Source organism: Nanorana parkeri, unplaced genomic scaffold, assembly GCF_000935625.1.
Source record: "Nanorana parkeri isolate BGI_ZX_2015 unplaced genomic scaffold, ASM93562v1 scaffold51, whole genome shotgun sequence".
NCBI lineage: Eukaryota > Metazoa > Chordata > Amphibia > Anura > Dicroglossidae > Nanorana > Nanorana parkeri.
The window spans coordinates 487,572-501,121 of NW_017306319.1; the positions used below are offsets into that span (position 1 = coordinate 487,572).

At 41.5% G+C, this 13,550-nt stretch overlaps 1 protein-coding gene across 2 annotated transcripts in view; it reads left to right on the forward strand.

The window, feature by feature from the left end:
• The first annotated feature begins 9,191 nt into the window (after nucleotides 1–9,191).
• Nucleotides 9,192–13,550, forward strand: part of TBATA (thymus, brain and testes associated) — a 22,408-nt gene continuing 18,049 nt past the window's right edge. For both annotated transcript variants that reach the window (XM_018575000.1, XM_018574995.1), the window contains exon 1: nucleotides 9,192–9,289. In XM_018575000.1, the coding sequence (XP_018430502.1) occupies nucleotides 9,209–9,289 (81 nt within the window). In that variant the 5' untranslated portion in view covers nucleotides 9,192–9,208. The remainder of the gene's footprint in view (nucleotides 9,290–13,550) is intronic.

Consider the following 13,550-nt stretch of genomic DNA (forward strand, 5'->3'; position numbering starts at 1 on the left):
TTTATAAATCAGAAAAAAGAAAAACGACCAAACCTTATAAATTATACAAAAGAAGCTAAATATGCATCCAGATGCAAAATATGTTGGAAACAATCTCAAAGATTTGAAGAAATGGGATTATACAGCCTGTTATAAGTAACCACAATGCAATGTTTCTGGAATGGGTGGATAGGAGTGCTACAAGGGGAAGAAGAGTCCACTGATGGGAAAGGTGATGTACAATTAGTATAGCATTCAGGAGCTGCTCACTTCAGCCTCCAAGGCAGCAGGTACTGTATGCACACAGGCTCTTGGGAGTTGCCCAGTGCTGGTTATGTCACCATAAGTTCTAACTGGCAGGAAAGAATGGGATATTACTGGTTTAAATGGGCTTGAGGTGCCAGTGATGAAAGGTGATGGTAGAGATGAGTTTGGTGTTCTCTAATTAATTCCCACAGATGACACCATAGGCATGCACACTGGGTGTGCCAAGGGCACCAATAGGGGGGTTCTGCTGGACCCCATCAGGTCAGCAGGTGGGCCAGGCTCGGCTTGAAAGCAGGTGGTGGGGCTTAGGCTCCTCCCCTGCAGCTGTCACATAGCTACAAACTTTACCAGATCGGTGGTATCCACACAGCCAGGGCAAGCAATAGGGGGATCAGGCAGTGTGTGCAACTCAAGAAGGCCTGGCAGAGATGTCAGCAGCTGTAGAGCGCATCCACAGCTCAGTTCAGGGATTGCTGTGTCCCTCATCTCTGGCATTCCTGGAATGTGCACCACAGTGTTAATTTCGGTGACTAAAAATTTTCATCATATTATTTCTCAGCTGCATTTTTTCAGTGACAAAAACTAAGTTAATAGTACTAAAACTCTGATGAAAATACATTGCAATTTTCTCTACTGAAGATTGAGTCGACAAAATGAAACAAACATTTCAGATGGGTAAAATTAAAATGCCATCACTGTATTCTGGGCCTGCTGGGTTGTCACACTTTAAATATATTGTGAAAGTTGTAACAAGCTAAATAAATACATAAATATTTTACTAATGAACAATACCTCCTTAGCTGTATATCATCTCTGATTATTATGATTAATCTTCCTATATATACAGTGTTTTAAAATAAAATTTTACAATAGGTTAACGATATGCCACTTGTAGCACCATGCCCATTTTAAATGAATACCCTGCCCCAAATTAAAGTACATTCTCCACTTACACTGGCTAGTGGGACCCACAGCAAAAAAAAAAAGTGTCCCTGGAAATGTTTTTACATTTCGGCAACCATGCTATCCTGGTATCTAATGTGACCGCTACTTAGGGCAGGTTCACCTAGTGACAACCTACCTCACAGCACTACTTTTTTGCACCGCACGGTGCGGGGTGAGGGAGGGGCTTGGTCGGGTTTGTGGCCCCATGACTAATGGTGGCCCCTTCCCTAATCACCCAGAATGCAACACCGAAACCGCACCCTCTTTTTATTCACTGAGCTGGTGGAGAGATCTGTCTGTGACCGGCTCAGCGATACAGAGCGTAGCAGCAGCACTTGCCTCTTACATTCCTGACCTAATAGTCGCAGTCCTCGGTGCCTGGGAAGCTGCTAGGGAGCGTGACTGCGGCTTCCCATCCAATCATTAAGCCAGGCGGGTGGTCAGGCTCACTGTTTCATTACTGCACCCCTGCTGGAAGAGGCAAGGGACAGTTGAAGAGAGGGGAAGCCGGGGATGCATCTGTAGCCGGGGATACATACACACACGGTGTGTGTGTGTGTGTGTGTGTGTGTGTGTGTATGTATGCAGTATATGTATGTACGTATGTATTATATATATGTGAATGTTTGGACTTTTGTGTGCACACCCTAATGCAATAGACTGCGCACGCCTATGGTCATCATACACATTACACTCTTTATACAAATAAGCTTTACTTTTCCCTAAGATGAGGAGCTACCTAATCCAGCCAAACAATTTGTCAGGCGTCCCTTGTACTACAGACTTGTTGGTAGACCTAAAGAATAATGTACAAACAGATTGTAACGTGTGTGGTGAGCTTTTGTTGGCAAAGAGAAGGAGATGTGATGAGAGAAAAAAACTGCATTTGTTTTGTCCGAAAGTAGAAGTACTCGGCCAAATACTCGGTATCGGCACCAATACTATTGTCGGTATCGGTGCATCCCTAAAAGCTGGAGTGCAGAGGTTGCCTACCTCTGTTCTAGAGTTTCTGAACCAGCACTCTTAGTATGGTGCAGCCTTCACCGCCCTTTGAAAAGCGATCCGCAGTGGGCGTTTGGGTCACAGGTGCCCAGCATTCAGGAGGCGATACTGCCTCCTACTGAATGCAGGTTTTTTTTCATCCCAATGGGAATTTGATACTGCAATACCACACCACAACAATGTACCCACTTGGTTGTGGCACAGACCCATTCAATGATTACAGCACTATTTACCCACAGTGCTAACATTGCAGTGGGTGGCTGGGTTACAGTAAAGCCACAGATCAACCACCTGGCTTTACCTCCCCCATGCCACCCATGTGAGCAAGGCCTAAAAGGGAAAAGTACCCTGCCCATGACCCAGAAGATGACTATTATTCCTCAGGGATCCCCCACAGTACCACATATAAAGTGAAAAGACAAAATACAGCTTGCTGCTGAAACATTAGCATGTAAGAATGATTCATTGTTTATATTCAATCTTTCATTTAGCAAACGTGATGTGATCAAACAAGATTTAGGACAATTGTTGTTAGATAAATGTAAACAAAAAGATGTGATAACCTTGGAAATAAATATAGACGTCTGAGTGTGTCAATGTTTTACATGCAAACATTAAGTGTCTGGCCTATAAAAGGCTGCATGGTACGTGCAAACCTGCTTTACACCCAACCAGCAGCGGTTTTCTAACAAACCATAATGTATGTCACTGTGTTTACCAGGATTTCAAGAGAAAATTACCTCATAGATAGAAAACAAATAAACAAGTAGTGGCAGGCATTGTGATAATGTTAGGTTAGGTAGACGAGAACGGAGGGAAGGAGATGACAAGGACTAAGCAGCTCTGCTATGCTTTTTGTGGGAGTAAATCCTGTGCAATGAAGTTCAGTCTGGTAGCCTAGGAAACAGCACAAGGAGCCAATTAGTTGGACTGCACTGCACATGTGGAAAACAAGGAGCATGCTGATAGGAAGAAAGATCTACAGTTTACTGATTTAATGTTTTCAGGCGCAGTTATGTTTGCAAGCAATATAACAGTACAGTACGGAACCAACATTCCTAAAAATAAACCTCAAAAACGATTTTAGCCATATTTGGGGACTTGTGTCAGCTAAGCTTGGGACTAGAGGCATCTACATGACATTGATGTAGGCTGGATTGATCCTCACACATGTGTGTGTTAGACATTGATTGGCTACATTATAAAATTTGTGGTAAACCCCTCTATCTGAATATACAATCAAAACCTCCATATAACACCCACGATAGTCCCCGTGAGGAGACATCTATGATTGGGAGCACATGGCTGTACATTTAAATGAGTAAATACCACTGTACTGCGTCAAACTGACCCACCAGAGGATCCTCCACTGAGCCCCGATTACGTGGCCTGAAAATTAAATAAAAAGGGCTGTGATTTCTTCATATCAATGTCATGCCTGCCTCTCTAGCGAGGAGTATCACTCCCCAAATGTGACCCCAAATAATAGGTACACCACCGTTGCTAAGTCTGCGGAGTCATGACTTTCTGTGTATAGCTCATTCTCTGCTGATGACCCCTGTTTGGGTGTGCTGCAGTGAGTTCAAGACAGGAGCTTGGAGTCTGCTTACTCAACATGCAGAGCACACAGGGAACAGTACCTTGAGCCTATGCTAATATTGAGTTATGCCATGTGTGAATATATGCTAATTTCACAGCAATGAGTCATCTGTAGTAATGTGACAGCCGCATGTCGAGCCGGTGACAACATGACAGCGGTGTCTCAGTCTCGATGTGCGACTGCATGGTAGAGGAAATAGGGCCCCAAAAAAGGAACCAATGTGCAGTAAGCAGAGGTGCTCATGAAATAATTAGGTGCTTCCAAATAGATTCTTCAGGAAGGTTGATTTTATTGATCTCAAGAACAAGTTAAAAGACATCATCAACGCGTCTTTCGTAGTTCTCTGGTGGCTACATTGTCAGGAGAAGCTGCACAGTACACTGCATGAAAATGCATAAAAATGTGAATAACATCATTTTAGGGATGACTCTAATGGGTGAAATGGCTGAAAGCTATATACACAAAAATGCAATGAGATTCACCCTAAAAACAATTATATTCATATTTGTATATATGTTCTTCCTGTATACCTTTTGCTGGTGAAGTGGCCACCAAAGAGTCTTGATGGTGTTATTTACCCTGTTCTTGTGATCAGTAAAATCAACTTTCTTGCAGAATCTATTGGAAGCACCTATCTAATGAGCACATCTGATGACCACACATTGGTTCTTTTTCGGGGGCCCTATTTCTTCTGTCATTATTCATTTGAAGATGATCGCAACTAGGTGAAGTGTAGGAATTTCCAGAAAACCCTGACCAGAATTGAGTGCAACTGCCCATATTCTGCAAGGAGTCAGTCATATTCTCTACATTCGCTGAATTAGGTTGGGTTACCCTAGGACGGGTATCCAACAACCTTATGAATGTGAGTATATGTTCACCAAAACTTTGGCTATACTTTCAATACATGTGATACTGAATACTGCTCTCTCATGGCTTTTTATTCCCCTATCCAGCAGTGAATATATCCCATGGGCCGTCTCGCAGGATTCGTGGCAACAATGCAAAGTGGCAATGGGGTGTACACAGCACTAAAATAACTGTCAGACCACAGTAAATCTTCGCCCAATGGTAAAAGTATAGTTCCAGCCTGATAAGGAGGGAAGCAGCAGTGTGGGAGAGTTTGCTTAGGTAAGTACAATCACTGAACACCAATGCTAGGGGTAGTTAGAGGTGCACCGAAACAAAACATTTTTAACTGAAAATTTTAAAAAAGTCAGGCCGAAACCAAAAATATATTTTTTCTAACCTTTTTACATTTTTCTTAAATATTTTTTATTATATACACTTTTTAATTTTTTTATATTTATTTATTTATTTTTATTTTTTTTCACTTTACTGTCGGGGGCTCTAGGGAAATATCAGGGGCATCCCCTGTTATAAATGAACAGGATATGTTTTGGCAGCCGAAATTCAGCTGCATCCCTATTTATTATTGTGGTCACTGGCACCAGTTCTGGGGTTTATTATTGCGACCACTGACACCAACTCTGATAGTTATTATTGCTGCCAATGACACCAATGATGGTAACAGTTTTACTCCCACTTCTACTGTAGATCCTATTTTGTCATAAACATAGCAAAGCATAAAGGTGAAAGGTACCACACTACTACAAGTCATATATCACGCCTACTTTTTGTCCATATAGCAGATTTTAACTTTTTCAGTTGAGGTCCACTTTAAATGCAACAGTGATTTGTATTATTTTATGTTCTTTGGCTTTCAAGAAGAACCAGTAAATGGAAAACTCGCCTAGATAGAATGATCATCTCTAATTACAGCTTGTTTATACAGCACTTCTATTAACAATCCAGCAATCTGTGAAGCTGGAAGTCAGCATGTGGTAGTATACCTCCTGCAGACAGCTTTTATTGACTGATACGTTTGTCAAACAGGAGCAGCAAGTATCTGTAAATAATAAAACAGAAACATGTTGAAGATATTTTACATGTTTTACAAAGCAGTAATGCAGACAGGGACACTATCCGTTAAAGCAACACATCAGGAGTGGTGCATATTACTTGTAGATGAAAGCAGTTATAACGTTCTATCATGTTCTGTGTATTGTACACACAGCTATTATTAAAGGTCTAGAAATCCCTTTGAAAGAAAAACTATTCCTTTAAGACATCTTAAAGGGAATCTGTCACTTTGCCCATGTAGGACAACGTGGCATTTTCTCTTGTAAGAATAACCCCCCATCTGCCGATACTTTCTTTCACCATGCTCTCCTACTGCGCCATTGCACTTCTTTCTGGGTATGATTGGTTGTCAATCACCAGGCCCAATGACTGTCATGTGCGGGAAGGGAAGAAGTCATTAACCATGTGTAAGCTCTGACACCAACTGAAACGGAGCATACACAGATTTTGGACCCCTGACTCTGACAGATGAATAGAGTGGCAAAGGAGTTTAGGGAAGGTGAGTATCAGGGTGGTGAGGTTGTTCTTTTTAAGAACCCTGATGAAGGAGGCGTGACCTCAGAAACGCGTCAATCAGAAAGGACTGATAGCCGGCTGGCTAACTCTATCACATATGATTTTCCATGTCTGTTAAAACTCTACCTTTGTGAGTACCATTTCAGCTGTTTTTATCCTGTGTTATTTAAAAGTTTTTACGTGATGGAGGCACTCTCTGTGTTTTGTATTTCAGCTTTGAGGTTTCCCTAAACCAGCGAGAGCAGCCTCGAAAGTGTATTACATTGACCATTGAAGATTATCTCCTTTCCTTTCATCCCGGATACATGCTGCTGGTGCTTGTGTTTTATTTTGTATATAAATATAACCTTTTACTTGCTGTACTGGAAATCTCAAGGGTTTTGCCAGTTCAAATGTTCTGTCTGATGGTAATACAAGCTGCTCAGGCATAGTATAGCTGCATGCACAGTTATTCCCTGGTGAACAACCTGAGGGCTACATGGGGCCTTTTGTTTTTTGAGGTGGAGCCCTTGGGCCCCAGCAGTCAGGATTGGAAGCATTACTTTGTAAAGGGGCCTTTAATAACAGTAATCTCCAGCAGTTTCATGTAACATGTCCCTCATCTCTGACTATCTTCTATAGCATGACTGCAGTCTCCAACCACTCCTGTAGAACAATCTATGACCAGTCAATTTCCTTTAGTAAGGCTTCAGTAGCATTACATATAATAAATATTATATGCGGCCCGCTGTAGACAGCAGGGGACACATTTGAGGCCCCCTATACCTTGTAAGTTGGGGACCCCTGCAGTAAATGTACTGGCATACAGACATACGGATTGAAAGGAATCTGCTCTTCCCTTTAGATGAGCATGTTCCAAATCCCAACCTCCCGCAAGGATGTCAAGGAACAAGCACATCCTAATGTTTTCCAGGAATGCCTACCTTTATGCAAGAGTAATATGCTAGTTAATTTTTATTCATATATGTGTTTATTGTTTAACTTATAACTGCATCTCTTGTAGAATATACACACTACTTGCAAACTTTTAAGGACTGTAACTATGCAAAGCAAAAGATCTAAAATTGCCCATTGACATGAATTACTGTTTGGCGTAATTCCCTGAGTAGAAGGCCTGCCTGAAAAATCCATTTTGAGCAATTACCCCCATTTCTTATGTGTTTGTTATATCTTTCTGGAAACTTGTTAGTCGGATCCTTGTGCTGTGGGCATTTTAAAGGGTTCTCACTCTTCCTGTTGGATTTGCATTTATTTTACATTATGGAGGATGCAATAGGAGAAGCTGGAATATGTAAAGGTGGCCAGAAATACCCAAAACTCCTAGGTAAACAGGATAATAATTATATTATGTAATTATGACAGGCGGATCTCAACATTGCAGTAGCTGAGACATGTAGGAAACCAGGGGCTGACTAAGCCCACCAGGCTACACCTAGAGCTAAAATATCACTTTTTAGTGGACTGATAATGTAACCCTTTTGCAACTGGTTTGGATCAATTTTTCAATTTCTTACATACATGCTAACTTAAAGAAGTACTAAGCGCTCTACGTTTTCTACCCCAATGTATCCTAGGAAGCATGTAAAGCAATCTCCATTAAATATTTTCCTTCCTCTGTATGCAAAGTCCCAAAGCACGGCTTTCCTGAACTTGTGGTTAGGAGAGCGCACACCCTGATTATGTTACATCAAGCTTGTACTAAGGACAGCGTAGTTTGGAGCTGTGCGATCAATCACTCGCTTGGAGGAGGTTGGATCAGGGGGGTGGATTTGTACTCTATGAATGCAGGTAGAAGAAGGAGAAGCGTACGTAGTACCAGTGGAAGCGCGCATGTAAAGGCATATCCAGTGGAATCCTATAAGGGGAAGGAGACCTAAAAATCTGAACCAGGTGAGAGAGCATTTTCCAATGTGGAAAGAAACGCAACCACAGTGCTGCAAAGAAAGGCACATGGCAATGATGGCAAGAACCATCCGTGCATAAGTGTGTAAGGACCTGGGTGGTTATTTTTTTTATTGCTATTTCAAGGGGGCTCCCTATATGAAAAACATTTTTCAATGGCAAGTCCTCTTTAAAAAGAACAGGGATTTATTAAACATACCATCTCAGGTATGTAGAAGTGCATCATAGCTATGAATATATACAGGTGAAACTCGAATAATTAGAATATCGTGCAAAGTTCATAATATATATAGTATATATATATATATGTGTGTGTGTGTGTATCTATATATGTGTGTATATATATATATTTGTGTGTATATAGTATTTTAATTATAGACCCACAACTCTTTCTCTAATTAAGATTACGAAGTCCAGGTAGATATGAAAAACACATCTTATTGCAGCCCTGTTTTTCATCATTAAAGCATTAAATTTTTTTTTTTGCAATGCAGCTGGTGTACATGAATTTGACTGCTGTTTTCCTTTACAGCAGGACTTAGGCTAGGGGAGAGAAAGGGTGGTCTGGGAGTCAAGGAGCATGCTGATAGATGGAGAGCAGAGTGAGTAGAAGGATGATGTCATCGATCTGCTGCTTCTCCTTTACTGTTCAATCAGAAGGCTGAGGACACCACTGTATTCCTTACTGTAAGTGGTGTCATCTGGCTGTGAGATGTGGCTGTGTAAGTCTTGGGATCGGATAGTCAGAAATACAAATCTTTGGCAGCTAAACCAGTTTCCTTCTTTGCATTCTATCTGTGTATCAAGCTGTTTTTTTTATTCTATTGCATTATTTGTTCAGAAGTAATGTTTGAAATCATTAGAACCCTAATGACAATCTCCAAGTGTATATCCAAATTATTTCTCCATTGGTGAGGATTGTCTTTGGAAGTTATGAAACACTGAAGCGAGTAAGGAGACCTGCCAATGTCACACTGCATGTCCACTGGCACAGAAAAGAGAGGAGGGGGTTGTCAGGTTGTTGTGAGGAAAATGGTAACCTAGTAACGTAGTCCCAATAAGACGGAGACATGAATGCAAACACAACTCTATAGAAGTGGCTGTGCCGGTCCTGGCAGTGAAGAGAAAGCATCCTTATGGAGCTGTGAGCACAGGGCAAGGTAAGGTGCATCTCATATATCATTCACAGCACTCCTCTGCAGCCTGATACAGGTAATTAGAGTCTTAATTCCTCTAATGAACATTAATCTGCTGAGGTCATTTGAAGGAAAAACTTGTATCTGATACTGTTTCTCAATTGTTTATCATCCTTTTTGTAGCAACTAGCTAATTCTCTTAAGTAAGAGGTCCTCATCACCTTAATCTAGCATCTAATTAATCGATTTCTAAAAGATCCAATTGCTTCGTAGAATAGATCATTCTATCTAACAAATGTATGGACGGCATAAGATTTTCTTTGACTAGGTATGGGAAGAGGTCATGACTTTGTACCAAGTCATGTACAAAAAACCTGTACATTTGTTTGATATAATGATCGATTCTACAATGCAATTGGCTCTTTCAAAAATTAGTTGCATTGAAATCCATCAGAAGGAAAGAACAAAAACAACTTCCCTTGTAGTCGGGCACTACAAGGCTTAACTGCTCACTTATGTCTCAGGGTATTGTATAATGGACTTTTACGTACCTGATCCCCGTTTCCACAGGCTCCAAGACTGGATCCCTCAGCCTCTTTCCCCCTTCACTCCGACATTTGGATGAGCACTGATGTCATCACATAGAATGTAGGGCCCATAATCTTACATTATACATGAGGATGCCCAGGGACAGTCCACAAGCCAGAGGGTAGGAGGGACAAAGTGAGCACTAACTGCCGGAGGAGAAGGGATCAGGTAAGTAAAAGTCCTTGACACAGCTCCCCTAGACATTAATGCACAATTATCCATTGCAGTGTGGGGGTAGTCTACAAGAGTTTTCTCCCTGGAAATAGGCTTTAAATGGGCAATCCAATGACCATATGTTGTCCTGGCACAACATCCAATTAAGTATGCCAAAACTGACCTTGATCTGTGATCTGAATAACAATTGCTTTCATGCTTAAGTACATTAGAAATGTATCAAATCTATGATTGATTATTCATTTATCATTATGTGGATGGTAAGCTTCCACTATATTTACTCTGCAATATCATGTTAAATGTGCCAGCCAAGTAGGTTTCCCATGGGTTTACATATCACATGCTCATCAAGTTCTGTTGAAAACATGCAAGTCAGGCTTACAGTGACACTAAGCTCAGGAGTTAAACCTTAAAAATGCATTCAAGTAACTTAACTATTAACAAAAATGTATCTTATTTGTGTATTACTGTAGATCCTCAAATCATCTCTGAATTGGTGCTGACACTGCCCTTCCTTCTGGAGGGTGGCTACTTTTGTTCCCCATGGTCCCTGTGTGTGCTGTAAAGTAGCCACCGCTCCAAGCTCACCCCCATGATGGACTACAATCTCAATACAATTTAGCAAACTAAAAGTGACACTGTAGTCCATAACAGGAGCGAGCTTGGAGTGGTGGCTACTTTACAACACACACAGGGACCACGAGGAACAAAAGTAGCCACCTTCCAGAAGGAAGCTTAGTGTCAGCAGGAATTCAGAGACAATTTGAGGATCTACAGCCGAGTGATACACAAACAAGATACATTTTTGTTAATAGTTAAGGTACTTGAATGCATTTTTAAGATTTAACTCCTGAGCTTAGTGTCACTTTAATGACTGCAGTGAGGTCACTCTCACTGCCATCTGTTAGTGGTCTTACCTAATCACTGGATCCCAATTGTCGGGATGTAGAGATGATCTCCACTGATCTGTATATATACAGCATCATTTCCTTATCAACTGGAAATCATTTTCAGACATCATACAAGGAAGGATATGCAAATAATTACCGATATATTATTACAGGCTGAGTTGTCTATGTAAAGTTTTTTAACGAACAATCTTATAAATCAAGTAGTAAAGATAACAGATTTTTCTGGTATGCATTTGTGATTATTATTATATGAGGAAAATACTACTGTAACCTTATGATTGTGACTACAATTTTACCAAAAAACATATACAATACAACTAAAATATTTCTTACTTCTGAATTATTACACAATTGTGAAGCTATATGATAAACCGTTTTTTATTTAATACATTGTTTCCCTTCTATACTCATATTCATTGGCATATTACCGCTATGTGCACTGTGTTTGCACTTAATATTTTAAATGTATTTGCTTTCCTGACGTCTTTGTTTTCTTAACCCCATGGCGGAAAACCCTGTGCAAATAAAACTTACAACTAGCAAACAGAAGTTCCCGAAGACAGTAGAAGCGTTTAACACCTTACAGGAATGAATGCATGTATCCGCTGACAGATGGGAATAGCTTTCCATTGAGAATGCTTAACTGTGCTGTTTCCAGAGCTATAGAAGTGTCATAATGTGAAAGTTACCTATGCGTCATAGAGCAAGGGCGGGCAACCTGGGCACTCCAGCTGTTGTTGAGTTACAATTCCCAGGAGGCATTGCAAGACTCTGAAAAACTAAGGCAGCATTTCTTAACCTTTTTACAGTCATGACACCCTACAAAAGTATGCAAAATTTCAAGGCACCCCTGTTAAAAAACAATTGTCCCCCTCCCCCCAAAAAATCAATACTAGACCCCTTTCCTGGATAGGGGTATTGTATAGGTTTCAAGAGGTAAACCCTATACAAAAAAAAAAGAAAAAAGGCATTAGGTTCCTACCTTCACATCAGATCTCCCTTTCACATCAGAAGCCCCCCACCACTTCACATTAGAATCCTCCTTTCACTTAAAAGTCCCCCATTTACATCAGAAAACCATCCCTTCACATCATGGCCCCGCTTCACATAAGAGTCCCCCTTCATATCAGAGTCCCCAATCCCTTCACATCAAAGTCCCCTCCCTTAACACCAGAGTCCCCTCCCTTCACATCAGAGTCCCCTTCCTTCACATAAGAGTCCCAATTCACATCAGAGTCCCCATTCAATTCACATCAGAGTCCCATCCCTTCACATCAAGACTCCACTTCACATAAGAGTCCCCCCTTCACATCAGAAGCCCCATTTCACATCTAGAGCCCCCTTCAGCTCAAAAGCCCCCTGGTCACATCAGGAGTCCTCATCTTACCTCACAAGTCATTCTTCATATCAGACATCCCTCCTTCACATCAGAGTCCTCAGTCTAACCTTCCCATTAGAGTCCTATCTATCAATCTGAACCACAGCGCAGCGGCAGCAACATGGCAAAAAGTGGGAAACAGAGCAGGTCTGGGTGAGGGAAATTTCCATTCTCTCCTGAATGCTGGGGGCATTCCTGGATGCCACCTGCCCTGGGTAAGTCTTATATGTTTCCATAGTGCTGGCGGCTGGACTACCTGCACCATGAGCACACATGACGCTGCTCAAAAACTTGACAACACCCATAATAAAGCCAGGCAGCATCCTGGTTGAGAAAGGCTGGCCTAAAGCATAACTGTCAGAAGCATGATAGGATTTGTAGTTTCACCACAGCCGGAGTGCCAAGGTTGATTACCCCTGCCTTAGAGGAGTTTTCACAGTCCCAATGTGAATGCCTGTTTACCATACTACACATGGCTATTGATACCACAAGAAATATTTTTTGCATGCCCGCTGGACAAAAATAAATACTTCAATTATAATGAATGGTAAATCTAAGCCATGCAGTAAGGCCCTCTAAACATGTAGATAAAATATATATATATATATACATATACATATAGTGGTTTGATTGTGCCAACACATCCAACTGCCCTCTGATTTTTATTGTCATCTTATTATCATTTTGGACCTTAATTTGTGTTTTCAGGTGATTTTAAAGATTTTTTCATTGTGTTTTTTTCAGGCATTTTCAGGTTTACACATTTATGTTTTAGCCAATGGAAAGCTAGTTACTAGGAGGAGATGGCTGTCAGCATTGTCTTCAGCAGCGGTGGCGAACCTATGGCACGTGTGCCACAGAGGGCATGCAGAGGCCCCTCTGGTGGCACGCGAGCCTAGGTCCCGGTTACAGTGACCCGCACACTCCAGGTGCAGGTCACTGTAAAGTAATGTTAAGTTTTTAAAGATTGCTGCTACGAATCGCGGTGGCCATCTTTAAACCTGGCAGGTGCCCAGATTCTATTTAATATATTGCCGAACCAGCAATATAATAAATCGGGGGTGCCCATTAGGTCGATCGCAATCTACCATTGATCGCAAAGCGATCCCTGGTAGATCGCGATGTCCTGTCCTCCTTCTCTGAATCCCCGCTGCTCTCCCCATCTGTATGCAGTGGGGATCCGAGAAGTGAACGAGGCGCTGCCAGCAGCGGCGGGGGTTGGAGCCGCT